This window comes from Caenorhabditis remanei, chromosome II (assembly GCF_010183535.1).
Source record: "Caenorhabditis remanei strain PX506 chromosome II, whole genome shotgun sequence".
Classification (NCBI taxonomy): domain Eukaryota; kingdom Metazoa; phylum Nematoda; class Chromadorea; order Rhabditida; family Rhabditidae; genus Caenorhabditis; species Caenorhabditis remanei.
The window spans coordinates 14,954,309-14,973,370 of NC_071329.1; the positions used below are offsets into that span (position 1 = coordinate 14,954,309).

Consider the following 19,062-nt stretch of genomic DNA (forward strand, 5'->3'; position numbering starts at 1 on the left):
CTGAGCTCCAGTAACCAAACTGCTTCTGCTATCTTTCAGAATTGCCCAAAAACTGTAACATCTTGCTCCTCGAGTCAGCACGATTGCGTTGCGGTACTGAATGACCGAAACCATCCTACTTTGGGCATCTTCTGTGATATTTCCCACTTGAAACTCCGGGAAATCCTGAAAAAGGACAAAACAACTTCAAAAACTCACCAACATGAGCAACGCTCTTCCGAAAAAATGTTATCTATTTATTGTAACTTTAAAAAAATCTGTTCCTGGAAATATAGGACTCCTCTTCTTATTCACAGGCATAAGCATTTGTACGTAACTTTGCGTGAAAGTGTTTGCACACTTCTCTATGTCTCTCCCTGTCATGCCTCACCTTTCACACCAATGGGTGGTCTCACTATCAGTTTTGTAGAGATGATTCTGAGAAAACTTGGGAGAAATTTTAGGACTTGTATAAAAGAGGACAAGAAAAGAGAGCTGAAATTGATAATAGTACTAATTTTCTGGAGAATGGACTAAAATTGATACGTATTTGAGAATAGTCAAACACAAAACACAATTAGAACCATTACTCGTTTTAAGTGCAAAAATAGCAATTAGACTTGAAAGGTTCTGAGGAAACGCCATTGAGAAGAGACATCAAAATATTGTAAGATGATACATTGATTGCAATAGGATTATTCCTGGTTTTTGCGGAATCTATTCCTACCGTACTCCTACAGTAAGAGTTTCTCATGACAACATGATGGTATTCCACACGATTGATAATTTCAGACGTTTCTCATCTTTTTCAAATTCCTATATCCACATATTGCAGCCCACCTTGCGGTGAGCATTTTCCAAAAATTATGATATCTTCTCGAATATCCTCCAGATACATTTCTCCCAGTAAGCACGCCCGTATATAGCACCGGGTTTGGAGACCCGTATTCAACTTGTTCATTGTTTCGAACCGCATTCAAGGCGCCCAATGTCTGGACAGTTCCCGGATTCCGCCGCTTGCTATGTTTTAGGCATCTGGGGGCGGAGTTTCGAGGGATAAAGAAAAGTGGAGAGAGTACGATGACAAGGTTTTCGAATGGGCTTGTTGACAGGTGGGCTTTCGTCGTCGGGTGTCTCTCGAAGGTTTGACGAATGATGGGATGGAATCCAAAATGTAGCAAACACGCTCATTAAAAAATCCGTGGTTTGGAAAATAAGACCTGGCTTGGAAAATAAGAAATGTGATTTACAGATTGGGATTGTGCAAGAATTTGAAACTATTGAGGATCGCATAAGAAGAAACATCGAAAACCAGATTATTTTAAAAATTCCAATTTTGTTAACCCTATTCTAAATAATCGACATTTTATAATTCGGCTCTGTAACGTTTTTTGCGTAATCAATCGAGCTTGAAAAATCCATGTTTGTTTTGTTCACCAGATCAACCTTATCTTAGTTTCCTGCGATTTCAGCCCACCTTTCGGTGAGCATTTTTCCAAAAATTTAGTCATATATCTAGTAACCTTATGCATTTCAACGTTACATTACACTATGCATTGTACTACCCGTATTCCGTGTAACCCGCAATGGTATGACTGACATATCGATAGAGACCAAGGATATTCTAATGGCCAGTGTCCCGACGATTCACGGGTTCCGCACCTCGCTATGTTTTAACAAGGCTATGCGCCCCTCGCTTGGAATGGGAGGGCGCCAGAGAGGGTGTAGAGAAAGGAAGCGTGACAGAGTAGTCAATGAAGATATTGTGCAGATTCTAAGATTCTCATATGAGTCGAAATGAAAACAAACTCCAAATTCAAGAAATACAAGTGACGTCTTGAAAACATTTTCAGATGTTTTCACATTTTCAGATGTTTTCTCCAGATATTTTCAGCGACATACATGTAGAACATCATGTTGTTTCCTTCCTGTTCGAAAATCCTTTGCCTGCAACAATGGTTCTTTGCTCCCCCCTCTCGTCACCTTCCAAATCGCACACCTGCAAAACAGTCCACCATACAAAACAATATCATCTGCACCATAAAATCGAGCAGTCATCCTACTAAACGGTGAAGCAACATACAATTAAAGCTGGTTTAAATCAAATGTGAGCATCAAAATATATTTCTGTTTTGGCACACGGCCAAAGAGTCATTCGACACAGCTACCCGACTACATTTCAATTGGTCAGAACCACTTTTGACCAGAAGGTGACTAGTTTTTGGTTTTTTCATAATCAAAACAAGGTCCTGAGATGTCAGAGCCACCAATGGTTCCTATAGCCACTAATGGTTCTCGATTCTACCATGACTGTCTGGTTCAAATCCACGACTTGGGCAGATGTAAGTACTAATCTTCTTCAAAAACGATAATTTGTAGTTTTTAGACGTTCATCATCTCCAAAATGGTTTGGCAATGCTAAAGAATCACATACAAAAGCATGAAGAATCCATTCCGGACCCAAAAGAAATCGTGGACACCAAAATCGGGTCAATCATTGTCGAAAAACATTTGGAGGACCATATGAAGATGTTGGAAAATCTGGGAACACAGGTGAAACAATGGGAACAACGTAAGTCGACTTTTCTGTCTGGTTTCCAGGATTTCAATTTTGTCTTTCAGATTATTTCTGTGCTCAACAAGGAATCCGTCAACCTCCTCCCATAAATTCTGATTGGGAAGGTAGCGCGAGCGGTAGCTCGAACCAGAAACCGCCAGAAACATTTGAAGAGGCTCTCGAATTATGGAATAAACATTTCCCAACTGACCCTGGTTATCGAGTCGATAAGGGTATTTTTCTTCTATAAAATCTGTTCATAAGGCATTTGTTTTTCAGATCTCACATGCTATCTATTCAACCCGGATGGGGAGAAAATAGCCCCACAAATTATAAAGCAGGCAATGACTCAACGAGATTTCTATCAAAGTGTTTGCCCAGTGACCAAAGGAAGTAAGTTTACACATTCTTGAATTAAAGTTCTATCATATCTTTTCAGACCCATCATGGACACAATTGAGTGAAGACGAGCAGGACGAATGGGCGACTGCATGCAAACAGATGAAGGATATTCAGAAGAAACAGTTGGAATTAGGATTGATCAAAACGAGAGATATAAGTGAGAAGCATAGAAGATCGAAGGAGAAGAGGAAGGCGCGGAAGATGAAGTTCGATTTGATGAAAAATGATAACTGATTTGCAATTTTAACATGTCATCAGCCTAAGGTGGTATCCGATAATTTGAAACCTTTAAATTTAACTTGAATATTGTAATTATCCAAAACTATTCTTGAATTGTATTCGTTCGTATTTGATTTATTTTCACAATTCTTCAATCGTACTCTGCACCCTCTTAGGCACCCAGCCATTCCAAGCGAGGGGCGCATAGCCTTGTTAAAACATAGCGAGGCGCGGAACCCGTGAATCGTCGATACATTGGCCATCACAATATCCTTGGTCTCTATCGATATGTCAGTCATACCATTTCGGGTTACACTGAATACGGGTAGTACATTCAGAATGTAAGGTATTGCATCGGATGAACTTTACATGACATATGACTTAATTTTTGGAACAATTCTCACCGAGAGGTGCGCTGAAAACGCTGGTCACTGAAATTAGAAAAGGTTGATTTGGTGAAGAATGAGTATTCGAAAAGTAGATTTTCCATCTGGAGACATATGGGAGATTTCTAAGACATTTCAAAACAACTCATTTGAATGAAGCAGAAATTATATTCTAATTTCCGATATCCTAAAATTATCATTTAAAAAATTGGGATTTTCTTGTGTGATAAGGAATTCTGTCGGTTCCGATAAGTCTCAATCCCTGTCTGAACATCTTATTTCTTGAGAGCTTAGATTCTCAATTGTCCATGTTTGCTACATTTTCGATTCTCCGCCATTAATGTGCGAGACACCCGACGACGAAAGTCCACCTGTCAACAAGCCCATTTGAAAACCTCGTCATTGTACTCTCTCCACTTTCCTTTATCCCTCGAAACTCCGCCCCCAAACGCCTAAAACATAGCAAGCGGCGGAACCCGGGAACTGTCGAGACATTGAGCGCCTTGAATGCGGTTCGAAACAACGAACAAGTTGAATACGGGTCTCCAAACCCGGTGCTTTTACGGGTCTGATCAAACTGGTTGAAATGTATCTGGAGGATATAATTGGAAACATCATAATTTTTGGAAAATGCTCACCGCAAGGTGGGCTGCAATACATGGATCTGGGAAAGATGAGAAATGGAAGAATGTCATGCAAAATTGGTATTTCAAGATGCGGAAACCAATGTTTTTTCTGCTAAATTGGTGCTCTCTTGTCACTATCTTAATCTCTTTCTCACGACAAACTCAGGTTTCTTCATTTTTCTTCGTCTGAAGATTATCTCATTGGAAAGACATCATGCTCTAATGAGCAACTCTTACTGTACGGGCAGTACTTTGAGAGGGCCTCCGCTTGAGGCCGTGCTGCTGGAATATTAACCCCGCAACCTTCTAATTTAGGCGGTAAGTTTATCCTCATCAAAACAAATTGGTATCTCTTTCTTTCATACGTAATCCCATTGAGACTTCATTGAAGAGAGATACAGAGCAATTAGCCGGCATGGCTCATGAAACAAATCAACGCAACAAAAGATGAAGTAGATAAGCGTGGCTCATCAAAAAGAGGAGCGGATAATTGGCGATGAGATAAGCAGGAAATGACTGAACATATGCCATATGTTTTCGGCAAGGTGTAATATGAAGGGTACATGGGTAATTAGTGGTTTTTAATTAGCGATATGCTACCTGGTTCTTTTTTGAAACTTCCCCTTTTCGCCCTTTTGTGTGTCACCTGGCTCCAAAGTAGTCTTCCTCTCACAAGCGAAGTCTTTGGTGACGCGGCTTTCAAATTATCTATTAAAGGAGGACTGAAGTCATATTTTTTTATTTCAGATTCTGATACTTCAGAAAATTCTGAACAACTTTCATCGTTGGAGCATGTGCTAAAAATCGCTCTAAATGCCCTAAATTTACGTTTTCCCGGCTCAAATTGAGCTTTCGTGGAAGAGTTTTCCCACGCGAATTTTTGCCCCCGTGTAGTCCTCTCGGACAAAATTATTTCTTTTTATTTCTCAATTTTTCGTTTTCTTGCATTTTTCAACAAAATTTCGTGTTTTTTTTCAATTTATATCGTAAAAAAATGAAGAAGAAACACGAAATTTTTGTTGAAAAAAGCAAGAAAACTAAAAATCATTCTTATATATAAAACGCATGTGGGGTTTGTCCATCTGTCCCAATGTCCGCAAATTTTGAGAAATGAGAAAGAAAGACGGCCGGGCCCAAAATCGAACTTGCGCTCTTTGCGCAGAGACCGCCGCCTTGGACCACTCGGCCACGCTGACACATTTCTGAGAATGTGAACACGTAAATAAGGAGAGGCCAGCCGGATGAAGCGCCGAAGGCGCGGCAGCCAGGCTGGTCGAGAAATAAAAAGAAATAATTTTGTCCGAGAGGACTACACGGGGCCAAAAATTCGTGTGGGAAAACTCTTCCACGAAAGCTCAATTTGAGCCGGGAAAACGTGAATTTAGGGCGTTTAGAGCGATTTTTAGCACATGCTCCAACGATGAAAGTTGTTCAGAATTTTCTAAAGTATCAGAATCTGAAATAAAAAAATATGACTTCTTTAATTTGGTCACAGGTACTTTCGACTACGGGGAGTCCATTTCTGTCATCAAAACCGGTAAAATGTTCTCTTTCTTTGTTTCTTTTTTGGAACTTCCTCTCTTGTGTCACCTGGCTCTTGTACCTCTCAAATTCCAAATATAGTTTTTCAGATTCTTCAGTCATTTCTTCAAAAATGCAAAACACCGGAGACGTCGTTTTCAAATCTCCACTGGCTCCTCCTGCCAACAATCCTACAGCAGGTTTGTCTCTAATGTATTTAACTAAACGCGTTTCTTTTACGTTTTCCAGAATCTCTTCACAAAAAGATCGAAAATCTCACCAATCACTACTATACGCACGTTGTCACCATCCAAGAAATGAGTGAGGGTATGTATGTTATCTCTGTCTTGATCTACTCTATACGTTTGCATTTCAGAGAATCACAAACTGAAAAATGAAAATTTGTCATTGAGAACTTATATTGACAACAGCTACAGAGCGTGGAATGCTGAGAAAGCAGAGTTGAACATGAAAGTTCTTTTTTATCAAAACAGCTGTAACATGATAGCAAATGACTTGAAAAACAGGGACAATCGTATAAAAGAACTTGAAATGGAAATAAAGTTGTTGAAGAAAGGTAATTATTATTTTGAATCTGAAAACTCAGCGAATTCATTTCCAGGCCCACCTCGCAACCCATTCGTCCCATTGCTCCATCAACAGGCCAAAATCAAATCAGAGCCTCTTGAACATGACGACACCTCTTCACCAGTTGCCACAATTGCTCCAGGACCATGTAAGCCCCTTTCATACTGTAACAACTCATTTGTTATTTACAGCTCAATCTCGCCTCTCTCTTCTCCTTGAGCCTTCAAAACCAAATGCCAGCAACCGTCTACCCTTCATCCAACCATTCCGTATCAAAACGGAACCCTTGGATGTTCCAGAAACGGAGCAGATTGTCCCAAAGGCTGTCCGTGAAGAAATAATAGGAGAAGAAGATGAAGACACTGAAAACCGACCGCCACCAATCACGACAATGAAAGAGGCGATTGAGTTTTGCAGTAAAAACAATGTGGAGCTGGGAGAACTAAAAGGATTAAGTTAGTTTTTATTGTGGAAGTCGAGAAGTAAATAATCAGAAATTCCAGACCTAAAACCCTTCCTCTTTAATCCATTCGTCCCCAATGGTCCTCCTCAAGTGGTCATGAATTCCAGAAACCCTTATTGTTTCTACATGAACCAAATAAAAGGAACCGAAAACCGTGAGTTGAATCTACATAAATTGGCTGAAACTATTGCTATATACTCTTTTTTTCAGCCGGTCAATGGAGCGCCCTATCCCACTCCGAGCAAGAAAGTTGGGCGGGCAAATGGCGGAAGATGAGATGTATTCAAACGAAGCAGGCGTGGCATGGATTGATCAGGTTTGAGCCGCCTAAAAAGAGGAAGAGAAGCGCCGGCAATATCAGTTTTTAAATTTAACTTTTTATTCTATTAACTTTATTTATAATCACTAGTATATCAAGATTTGAGAATTAAAAAATATATAAACTTATATTCAAATTCGCTTCTTAATTCCATTGTCCTCCGAGCTTGGGGAGGAAATCGAATAGCTCCACGAAGGCGAGAGCTCCGCCTCCTGGCGCTCGGGCTCCTCAAAAGTTGATGGACAAGGAGCAGGCTTTTCGTTGCAACCTACGAGCTCGAACATGTCGAGAAGATCGGCTTGGGCGGCTGAAATAAGGGTACATAAATTTTTATTGATTTACTAGGGAAGGTTATGTAGGCAGTGTAGAGATATGAGCTGTGACCTATATCATATCACGAAGATTTGGAGAGCTACATTATGACATCAAAATACTCGTCATCACCCTCTTTGCCTCTTTTCCCAAGAATTCTTTTGCCCTCCTCGCTCTATTTGTTTTTTTCTGTCGTTGTGTCGTTTGTGTCACAATTCGCAAAGGAAGTGAGAAATTGCGAATGCGCATTGCTTTTCCGTCTCTATCTCAGCTGAAACTTATCCGATTGACTTGAAATTTTAAGAGTGGGTAGCTCTTAAGTTGAGGAATACAATGATATAGATTTTGTTTTGAAAATTTTTAACACTGGTTTAAAAAATTGGGTTTTCCCAATCTCGCCGTGAAACTTCATCAAAAAATCTTTTTTGTGGAGTTCAGAGTGACCAGATGATATATTTTTCCGAAAACTTTTCAAATTCTTCAATTTTTTCATTGAAATCTGACTAAGGAATGTCATGGAGTCCGTCTGGAGATGTGGATCGTGACCTATATCATTTAAAGGCTGAGAAATCGCTGATTCCAATTATATACTTCGTTTTTTTCTTTGAGGCCTGGTGTTCAAGAAAAACGAGGTCAAACTTTCCTGTTTTTCACTTGTTTTGAGGGAATGACAAACTTTGACCTCTTTTTTCTCGAATATCAGGTCTCGAGGGCAAAAACTAAATATATATTTGGAATCAACGTTTTCTCAGCTTTCTAATGATGTATGTCAAGACCCATAACTTCAAACGGGCTCTGTGACCTTCTCTAGTTAGTAAGTTCATCCCTCATTTCTACACTCTTATTCCATATCAACTACAATTTGGGGTATTTCTGATTCTTGTTTAGTAACTCTCATAACAAATCTTAATGACTTTTTACCCCCGAGACTTTCTAACTATCTAACTTGTTTTCGACACAAACGATTCATCATAACGAAAACCAGGTGTCAATAACATTTTGTGTCTAACCCACCTGGTTTCTCCTTCGAGGCAACCGGCTTGAAGGCGGACGGTCCATCGTCGTGCAACTTGACGACCTCGTTTTTTTTGTGGGCAACTCTCCACAAGAGCTCTATCTCCCTTCCTAGAAACAAATAAATTGGGTACTTTCTGAATTGTAGTCAAACTCACTTTTCTCAAGCTCCTTTTGGATCACGGCGGCGGCAGTTTGGTCCTGGGCGTTGGCTGGGTTCATCGTCTCCAAAAAACTGGAAATAAATATTTGAAAGGAGGGGAGAAAAATTGAGTAATAGTGGAAGGAAGAGAATGTAAAGAAGAAACATGTGATTAAAATAGTACAGGAGGTTTTGAGATTCTGAGAATTTTTTAATGCATCCGTATCAAATAGAAGCGCATCGAGCAGTGCTTGTTCGCAGCAGTATATCTCGGTTCCCAAAGGGAATATCAAAAAGATGGAGACTTACAAAATATAGCTTAGTATTCATAGAATATTTCTTCAATTGACAAATTTTTCATATCTTTAAAGACAGCAGAGACAGAATGCTCCAAACTCTTGCCAAGGGTGCACCTCTATTACAGGTTTTACGGGATCAAAACACTGATCCAAATGCAAAAGAACGAAATGAGATTTAAACTTTTTTTGTTTCCATTACCCGAATAATCCAAAAAAGGTTAAGAACAAGTTCTTTTCGTCACAATAACTATACGCTCTAAAGGTTATTTTGAGCTTATCAGAAACACAATTTGTATAAAGAGATTACTATTTCGTTTTCCGCAAATGAAGTGTTCTGTGTTCAATGTCATATCGAAAAGAATGACTCATAACTTTTGTATTTTCGAGAGTATTTGCGCGCCAACGTATTTAGAAAGAAATTTGAATTCTTATTGTTTTCCGGATTGTTATGTTGCCAGTATTGAAAGGGATTAAGGGTTCCATTGATACATTTTCCTTTTTATTCTTGCCACTGAATATAACAAATCTTTGACAAGGTTATTATAGAAAAAAATGAACATTATGTGAGAAATGTCATGGGAAAGAAGAAAGAGAAAGTTAACATTTGATGTGTGCACATATTCACACGAGACCCACTTCAGAGCATGCTAATTACGTGTTTGACGTGGGAACAAAGACTCAAGTGATAACAGGAAATGTGGACTCGATACACATCAGAGAGAAAACAGGGGAGCCTTTCCAACCATTTTAAAAATCACAAACTAGTAAAAACAATACCCAAGAAACATAGCTCAGAAGGTTTTACAGTGACCATTTTGGTCAGTGTACATACCTGAATTCTCAAAAAACTGAAAAATGCTTCAAGCCTCGATCACATTTAGGTTGTTCAAGGCCAAACACAAATACATAGTTGTTTAATATGTAGTTCTGGAAATACTCGAATGAGCTTTGAAAGACAAATTCATTTATTTGCATACTATGGAGTTTCAAGAAACAAAGAATTTCGGAAGAGAAACTCAGTAGAAACTGTAACTTGTGAGATACATAGTAAACATTTTTGGGAGGAAAAATTCAGAACGTATAACTTTTGAGCTGAGGAATAGATAGGCGAGCATGAAGAATGTGATGGAATTTGAGTTTGAACATTGAGAACAAGAAATTACAACATTTCAGCTGAGGAATAGATAGGCGAGTACGAAGAATGTGATAAGAATTGAGGTTGAAAGAAATGTAGCGGCTCCAGATGAACATTGAAAGCAAGAAATTACAGGCAGGGGACGGTGCACGGGGTACAAAAACAAAACGAGGTGGGAAGAAGTCGAGGGTAGAGTAGAGAAGGTAGAAAAGAAATGAAAATACCAGCATCAAACAATGAGAATTACAAAAAAATCAGAACTCTTCATCTTCATCCTCCTCAATTTTCCTCTTCTTCGCTTTTGCCACGGGTACCACCGTGATGAGTCCTGCCTGCACCTGAGCATAATGCTCATTGTAGAGCTCCGACGCCCGGGTGGTCCATTCTTTATATTCCTCCCATTTTTCCTTCTTGATGATTTTCCATTCCTCATCTGAAATGCCATATCTTATATACTTAATTTTCGTTCGGATCAACTCACGGGACTTGTCTCTATCGTAGCCGAGGAGCGCGGTGTAGCTCCGAAAGAGGTGGAGGGAGGAAACGGGGTTATGCACCTCTTGGGGTAGTGCTTCCTTTGATGGGTCGAACAGAGACGTCAATTTTACTGAAAATATTATTTTTGGAATTAGTAATCTTATCAGTTCACATACCCAGCTTCCGATCAGTATAGCATGGTGCCTCTTTGGCGTTCCACATCGCCATCTCCAACCGAGCTTTGTGTTCCGCCGTTCCCGGAGCAACTGGAGCAGCGTTCCTCAGTTTTTTGAGAGCTTTTCCACGGAAGTTCCGATACGAACTTAGCTCCGTGATTGACTGAAAGTCGGGCGTGGGAGGGAATGCTGGTGGGATTCGATTTCCAACAGCTGCAAGTTAGTTTCAGTTAGTAAATACTAGAATTTCAGAGGTGATCTGGAATTCAGAAAAAATACAACTGTTTACCTTGAAGAAGTGGACGTTCTGCTCGTTGTCTTCTAGCTTTTGGTCGTCTTGAAGGTCCAACTGCATCTGAAACTATGTAAACAATGGATATCGTTCCCAAACTTTGGTGCTTACCTTGTCCCATCGAGATTTGTCCCATCGAGGAATAGCCAGCGTCACTAGCTTGACCCGAAGACATTCCGGAAGATGATCCCATTGAATTGCCGGGCGAGAAGTCGGGGATGACACTCAACATTCCAGGGATCACTGGTGAGTCTGTAACAGACATTTTTGGTAAGCTGAGAATACGCAAATTCCAAATATATATTCAGTTTTTGCACTCAAAGTCTGGTATTTAAGAAAAAAGGTTAAAGTTTGGAAAAAAGACAAACTATTACCTTTTTGACACGCAAAACTTTTTTAGAAAATAATTTGTCACTTTAGGAAACTTTGACCTCGTTTTTCTCGAATACTATGGTTTAAAGTCAAAAACTGAGTATATCTTCGGAATCAGAGTTTTCTCAGCTTTTCAATGATATTGGTCACGTCCCATAACTCCAAACTGGTCCCTAGTAAATCAAACAAAAAAATAACTCACTCTGTATCGACGTTTGTGATTGTACTCCAGATGGTTCAGCTGATAAGAACAATGATCCACAAGATGAGGGGCCAGGAGCCAATAAGACTGGCTCTCTTTCCGGAGTTTGAGTGCTCAGGCTTACAATGATTTCCATCAGAAGAGCTGAAAATGTTATAACCAGGTACTTTTGAAAACTAAACTTAACTCACCAGGGTCTGTGATTGTGGTTTGCATGATGGCTTCCATGACACTGCTTTCCAATTCTTTGACTTCGGACTCTACCTGAGAGAAGGTATCCAGGAGACTGCTCTCTGAAAGATGATATTCTGTGAGATTCGAAATAAATGAAATGAAACTCACGTTTGCCCGTTTCCTTTAGAATTTCTTGAATCATGTGCTTCTTAATTTTTTCTTCAATGGCTGTGTCGAATCGATCCGTAGTCTTCACAAATGGAGAGAAGAGTGGGCCCTCCATCGATATGACCGAAGGAGAATCAGATGGTCGTGCACCTGGAAAATGGCACTACAAGGCTTAAAATTAAAATGGGATAAACTTACGAGAATTAAGTATCTCGTTAATAGAACTTTTCAACTTCATGATTTGCAGAGAGACTCCGGTAGTCGAAGAAATGAGTTCATTCTCTGAAAGAAATTTCTTGAATATTTCTCTGCAGAGTTGCTAGCAATAACTTACGTTTCACCGAATCGCGATTCCATTCTTTTTCAAATTCTTTCATCGCATGATGTTCCCCTTTTACTGCTTCAGGCATGGGAAGATTCAACGATTGCATTAGAGCTGGAAAACTACAATGACAAACATTTTATAAACTATATTACCTATTTTTTTATTTGCCGATGTCTCCAATACGAAATTGTCGAACTCCACTCCGGCATTGGCAGATACAAGAAGTTTCCCTAAAAGCTCATCGTTTTTATATCATGACGATAGAAAAAGCAACTTACGTTTGCCGTATTCCATCATAATCTCTTTAATCAGCCCTTCCTTCATTTCATTTTCAGAACGAATAGATGAATCCATGGTTCTGAAAGTACTAGTTGAGTTATAACTGCTCATGGGAATCCAACCAAAACAGCAAAAAGTCAGAAGAGGAAAAGAGGAAGAAAATGTAAATGTAGTCGAAGAGTACACTTTTGTTCTGTCGTTTGTATCTTCGATTGGACTTACCGGAATGAGTTTTGAGTTCACTTTTTTTGCACAAGACAGATGAAATATTGAGGAAGAAAATGATACGAAGTTTGAATAGAATATGATTTTCATTTTGACAGGAACATGGTATTGCAATTTACTAGGGTAGGTCATGGAGTCAGTTTCGAGTTATGGGACGTGATGTATATCATTGGAAAACCGGGAAAACGCTGATTCCATATATACATATATTCAGTTTTTGTCCTCGAGGCCTGGTATTCGAGAAAAATGAGGTAAAAGTTTGGAAAAATAGAGAATTAGCGTGTAGAAAAGTAATGATTTGTCACTTTTCCGAACGTTTTTTTTTTTTCGAATACCAGGCCTCGAGGCAAAAACTGAGTATATATTTGAAATCAGCGTTTTTTCAGCTTTCCAATGGTATAGGTCACGTCCCACAACTCCAAACTGACTCCATGGCTTTCCCTAGTTAGATTTCACTAAGAAAAATATAAGAATTTGAAAAGTTATTTGTGAAAATATATCATCTGGTCACTCTGAACTCCAAAAAAAGATTTCTTGATGCAGTTTCACGAAAAATAAAGGTTTTGAGACCACTGTTTTGAATTTTCAAAACAAAATCTATATCATTGGATTCCTCAACTTAAGAGCTACCCACTCTCAAAATTTCAAATCAATCAGATAAGTTTCAGCAGAGATAGAGAACGCAAAGCAATGCGCATTCGCAATTTCTCACCCTTTTTTGCGAATTGCGACACAAACGACACAACGACAGAAAAAACAAATAGAGCGAAGAGGGCAAAAGAATTCTTGGAAAAAGGGGCGAAGAGAGTGATGACGAGTATTTCAAAGTCATAATGTAGCAAGTCCAAGTCCAATTCTTTGTGATACACGGACGAATAGGTATGTGATTTCGTGTTTTATCAAGCTGATTCGAAATTATGGAAATGGAAAATTGTGTGCTGGGCTGAAAAAGTTTTTGCTCTTGATACTACCTAGTTGGGAAATGCGTCATGAGATCTTACATTCCACAGAAAGAAAAGAAATTCACGATTTTGATGTTATCGCAAGAAATATGTAAAGGGATTCTCAGTTTTCAACATTATAACAGCCTGAGAAGGGATGGTGCAGAAAAGTGATCTACCACAAAATTGTTCGTTAGGAAGCAAAAGAATACAAAAATTTTTAGATTTTAGAGAAATTTATGGTCACGGAGCTATCGATCACGAAGAGTACAAAAAAGAGCACGATTTTGACTGACTTTTGTAGCAATTCTTGCTCTGAATAACTTTTTTGGCCGCCCACTTTGAAAGAAAACGACCAATGTAGGTCGTTTTTCTTGAAAATTTAAAAAAAAAACTGCTGAAAATAGTTACAAAAACCCCAAAATTAATCTCAAAGCACATTTTTCACCTCCGCGTCAAAGGCATTACAGACGATTTGGTATTGTCACAAATAACAGCTGATAACTGTCTCAATTCATTCAAAAAATCGGAAAACGCCTTAAATTCAAATTTTGAGCTAAAAAATTATCGTTACAAATTTCTTCTAAAAAACGCGCCAACGCCACCCCAGACCATCGCTGCAATTTGCTAAAAATTACACAGAAAATCGATGAGAAAGCGTATAAAAGTTTGATTTTGGGCTCAAAAATCGCAACTGTAAGCAAAAAAAAACGCGCCACCGACACTCCAGCCGCGCCACAGACACCCAAAATGAATGCTCCAATATAAAGATCAAATGTAAAATTGATTTTTGAGATGAAAAGAATTCTAAAACAAAAATATTTGAGAATGTGTGTCGAGACAAGAGCAAACTCAAACAAAAAAAATCCGCTGGTCATTTCAGTAGCCTTACAGTAGCCTTTTTGCCTTACGTGGTTTCTAGAAAATTTAGGAAATTACAAGAAACTATGTATTTTCTTCCTTCAAAATTTGTTAGTTTCCTAGTATATTCCCACGGCGGAATCTCACCTGAACTTTCAATTTCAAAAAAAGAAAAGAAAGGTATCTTATGATGGAAAACCTTCGACACACTACTAAAAAAGTGATACCTCGTTTCCATGATACGAAAAAAATGTAGACACGAAATTGTAGGGTGTGTTAACACATTCACGCCTCGTTTCTTTTTATGTGCTCTTTTTTTTCAAAAATTATGAATTTTTCTACGAAAGTGTTAGGGATAGATTGGTGTGCGGGCGGGACACACACCCAGAATTTTTGATATTTCTGAACCCAATTAAGTTGGAATTTCAAATGTGTGGTGTTTGACACGTCTCACACGAAAAAGGAAGAACATGAAGGCATCTATGGAATTGTTGTATTGCGAAACAACAAGTCACAACGATAGTAAAAAAAAAGAAGAGAGACTGGGAAAGAACGAGGAAACAGGAGGAGACCTTTATTAAGTTGAGAACAACACAACGTATGGGAAGAGGAGACGGCGGGAAGGTGTTGAAGGGGGCGGACCACGAATGGCTTTTCAAATGACGTCGGATTTCAAATAAGATCTCAAGCTAGTCAGAGTGTCAGTGTCCGGGCTGAAGAGTATAAAATAAGAAAGTGAGTAGCAGGAAGAAAGTGAACTAGTATTAGTAGACGTGAAGAATTCAAAATACTGTAGAAATCATCCAAGATGTAGAATATAAAATTCTCTATCTTATGAGCCAGAAAACATGAATTTTGGTCAGAAATTGACTTTTTTGATTCAGAAAAACAAATTTTCTGATAGATGAAATTTTCAGCTATTTCAGCTAATATTTCATTTTCTAAAAACTGTAACAATTTCTGAGTACTTTCAAGTACATGCTGTCCAATTTCTGTTCACAAATGTTGACAAAAATTTACGTTTTTGGACTTATAAGCTAGAGAATTTTATTTTCTACAGTTCTGATGAATGGGACTTTTTTCATCCATTGCGACGTCTGAAAACCTGAAAACCTGAAAATACTGCATATTCAGTGCGAAAAATATAAGAACTGATTTAAAACGAGAAAAAACTGTTCTGTTCGAATAAACATTTCGTTTCCTGCAAGTTTCTTGCATCGATTAAAATGAAAAGACCGGTATTGCATTCCGTAAGAAAAATTCCTGAACGCAAGATGAAAATACCATTTTGCATGCTGCACAATTTCTCATAGTTGTGATGTTTTTCCAATTCCCACAATGTTCTTGTCTTTCCGTCTACCCTAAGAAAACGACACACTTTGCTGTCGTTCTTGTCAGCATTCATATAAATTTGACATCAAAAACGAAATCCTCGTAGCCGAATCAGTATTTTCCCCCACATTTATTCCAATACTCAACTTCATACCCCGTGGTTCTCCTCGGTATGTTTTGTGCAATGCACACGCACACCTGCTTGATGACCCTGTTCCTTTCCACGCGTTTTGTCACTCCTGGCATCAATTGATGTTACGTCATTGTGGCCTCTGTTGGTGTCTGCTACTTTATACCATGCAACTCATCCCTTCTCCTCATCATATTGCGTTGATCACTCTTTCTCTCTCTCTCTCTCTCTTTCACCCATCGAGTCTATTCCATTTCTTCTAGCCATTTGCCAAATCTACATATCATATGTTTTGTTCTGAGACACGTCTGAAATAAAAGAAGAAAAAACACAGTGTTCCAAAAAAAACTGTTTATTTCATTGAAATAATCAGAACCCGTGATAACAATATGCATTGGTGGAGATAATCGGAGAAGATGATAGTAAATACATAATATTGGCTGAGACCCGTAGAAAGAAAGAACCGAAAGTGAGGGGGGATGATGATCGGAAAAAATGAAATGCGGGGATTTTTAGGAACCAGTAGAAAAAGAGAAGGACCGGCTGGAAAAAGGAAGCAATATATTCTGGGGAACAAATGGAGATTTGGAGGTGGGGGAGGAGGGAGTTTTGGATGAATTTAGCTGGAATTATTATGATGGGGAAGAGCATGAGAAAAGAACAATTGAAGTGAACTCTATGAAAAATCGGAATATTTTGGGAACGGGATGAATTGGGACAAGGGGAGAAGACCATCAGAAATTAGAAAAAGATATTGACGGAGGTTTGAGTGGGAATAGGGAAAGGGGCAGAGGAATTGTAAGACAATTCAAGACAGGGAGAAGGAGGTTGGAAAAAAACGGCTAAAAAACGGCTATCAATCGATTGGAGCAGAAGTGATAGTGGAGTGAGAAGTTATGGTCCTGAAAATGAAAGTGTGTGATTGAGAAGGATAGAAGAAAAGGATTTGCAAACAAGTACTTTCGGAATTATGTAAGAAAAAAGAAATTACATACCTAGAGCACCGAACTCGATTGTTGTCCGATCTCTTTCATCTTCTTATATATGTATCCTGATGGGAGTCATCCATATCTTCCTCCTCACTGTCCTTCTTCGGCCGTTTGCTCCACATCGGCTTCTTGCCAACTTTGGTCTTCTTCTTCTTGTGCAACTCCTTCTGCCTCGACCATTCTTCATCTTCCTCGGGCTCGTCCCCACTTTCCTTTCCTTTTCTCTTCTTCCGTAGTGAGTTACCAGTTCCATCTGACGGTCTTAAAGTACTGGGTCCAGGCTCATCTTCCCCTTCCTCTTCATCCTCAGGGTCCTCTCGCTCCAGGCCGTCATCTTTATCTTGTTGTGGAGCTCTTCTTTTTCGTTTCATCGGCTTCGCGGAAATGAATCCCATCTTCACTTGGCGCACGAACTCATCGTGGATCTCAAACTCTCTTCCAATCCACTCCCAGTAGTCGACTCCATTTTCTTCTTTGATTGCCTCCCAGTCGCCACCTACAAAACTTTTGATTATGAGTGATCAAAAACTTGAAAACTCACTTTTTCCTTTTCCATTCACTTTGAACCAAGCAGCATACAACTCCTTGGCGGCGATGGCCTTGATGCAGACCGGCTGAGGAATTTCTCCGATGTTGGAGGCATCGAAGAGATTCCGTCGTTTTTCTGAAAAAAATGGAGATACTAACTTCAATCTATTTTCTAATAATTTCAACTTACGAAAGTGGTCATCAATGTAGACCAGGCTCCTATCGATGTAGGCCAATACTTCCTGGACTCTTCTATTGTAGAGCTCCGAGTCTCTCACCAGTGGCGGGTTCGGAGCTCTACAGGCCTTCTGCTTTTCTTCCGCCCTCTTCCTGCCGTCTTTCTCCGCTGCTTTCCTCTGAATCTCCAAAATGTGAGGTGGGAACGTGGGAGCAGAGCAAGATTGTGGTGGCGATGAGGTAGATGGTCCCAACGATGGCTGGACAGAGGAGGTTGGCGGAAGGGTTGCAGTTGGCGTGGGACATTTCGGAGCAACGGGCGAAGAAGGAGCAGCTGGTGGCTGGGCATAGGAGGGATCAGGGGAAGACTGTGGAGCGGAAGAGGTTAACGATGCTGGTGGAGCCGATGGAGCTGATGGAGTTGGCGTGGGAGATTGTGGAGCAGATGGCGAAGATGGAGCGGCTGGTCCTGATGCAATCGGAGAGGCTCGGCGGGGCGGGGCTACTGGGCTCATCTCTCCTTGGTTGTAGTTTGGAGACAACTGCTCTCCTTGCATTTCCGCGTCTGGAAATAGAAACATGTGATTTCAGGAAAATTATTTTCTTCTCATCCAGAACTAGAAATATTCAACAATTTTGAAAGGATAGCAACATTACCTTCAACGCCCTCTTCCTTTTGTTCCTCTCCTCTTTCTTCGGCTTGTGGGACTGGCGCTGATGGCGTCGAAGAGACTTTTGATGCTGGGCTCATCTCACCTCGGTCCGTGTTTGGAGACAACTCCGCTTCTCTGAGGCGCTGGCTCACTTCTTCTGAAAATGACTAACTTTATAACTTAAATTCCAAATTGATGAGACATTAGACACTCACTTTGGTCCTCTAGAAGCCTTTCCAACTCCTCGTTCCTCTTCTTCAGCCTTTTGATTTCCTCCTCCTCTGTATTGTCCGTTTGTGTGGACTTTTCAACATTTCCTAAAATTAAAATTAAAATTTTCATTGAGAAAAGTTACGAGAAAATACCTTCAGCTGTAGGAGCTGCACCAGCCACGACCTCCATTTGATTCTCCACTAGCTTCAACACGACTGGGATGACTGCAAATTGGATTTTACAGGTTTTACTTGCTATCATACTTCTCATTTCACGGCCCGGGCCGAGAGAAAGATTTTTGCTAGCCAGCACCAGGTGGAAAGCAAGCACTTTTTATCACTAAATCCACTGTAGAATTACATAAATTCATCAATTCATTCGAGTTTTTGCACAAAATGCTCCAAAAACTACTTTTCCAGAATTACTTCTGAAAAAACATGTTTTCGGAAAAAGCCGGTGAAAATTTGGAAATCGGCACGACCCGACCCATGACAAGTATGCTTGCTATCGAAAGTTTTTGAATCCAAAACTTTTTTTATTCTTTAAAAATACTCACCTGGCAGTCCCACTTGAAACAGGAGGGATT

The 19,062-nt window shown here is 39.6% G+C and overlaps 4 protein-coding genes across 4 annotated transcripts; 2 read left to right on the forward strand and 2 right to left on the reverse strand.

Annotated features, from left to right (window-relative positions):
• Positions 1-2,233: 2,233 nt before the first annotated feature.
• Positions 2,234-3,172, forward strand: GCK72_007041 (uncharacterized protein; the record flags this gene model as incomplete). The annotated part of the gene is made up of 5 exons (XM_003110167.2): positions 2,234-2,321; positions 2,366-2,551; positions 2,602-2,769; positions 2,816-2,929; positions 2,976-3,172. 5 exons carry the CDS (start codon positions 2,234-2,236, stop codon positions 3,170-3,172), a joined length of 753 nt encoding a protein of 250 aa, XP_003110215.2.
• Positions 3,173-5,823: 2,651 nt separating this feature from the next.
• On the forward strand, positions 5,824-7,109 carry GCK72_007042 (uncharacterized protein; the record flags this gene model as incomplete). The annotated part of the gene is made up of 7 exons (XM_053725951.1): positions 5,824-5,890; positions 5,940-6,017; positions 6,067-6,267; positions 6,313-6,426; positions 6,470-6,733; positions 6,782-6,895; positions 6,952-7,109. The coding sequence occupies 7 exons, from the start codon at positions 5,824-5,826 to the stop codon at positions 7,107-7,109; spliced, it is 996 nt and encodes a 331-aa protein (XP_053590145.1).
• Positions 7,110-7,191: 82 nt separating this feature from the next.
• On the reverse strand, positions 7,192-8,608 carry GCK72_007043 (uncharacterized protein; the record flags this gene model as incomplete). Its single annotated transcript, XM_003109844.2, has 3 exons — positions 7,192-7,367; positions 8,387-8,497; positions 8,545-8,608. 3 exons carry the CDS (start codon positions 8,606-8,608, stop codon positions 7,192-7,194), a joined length of 351 nt encoding a protein of 116 aa, XP_003109892.2.
• A 1,608-nt stretch (positions 8,609-10,216) lies between these two features.
• GCK72_007044 (uncharacterized protein) lies at positions 10,217-12,502 on the reverse strand (the record flags this gene model as incomplete). The annotated part of the gene is made up of 11 exons (XM_053725952.1): positions 10,217-10,395; positions 10,444-10,569; positions 10,616-10,828; positions 10,905-10,970; positions 11,019-11,159; positions 11,482-11,625; positions 11,673-11,774; positions 11,824-11,973; positions 12,022-12,105; positions 12,158-12,259; positions 12,427-12,502. The coding sequence occupies 11 exons, from the start codon at positions 12,500-12,502 to the stop codon at positions 10,217-10,219; spliced, it is 1,383 nt and encodes a 460-aa protein (XP_053590146.1).
• Between the last annotated feature and the right edge of the window lie 6,560 nt (positions 12,503-19,062).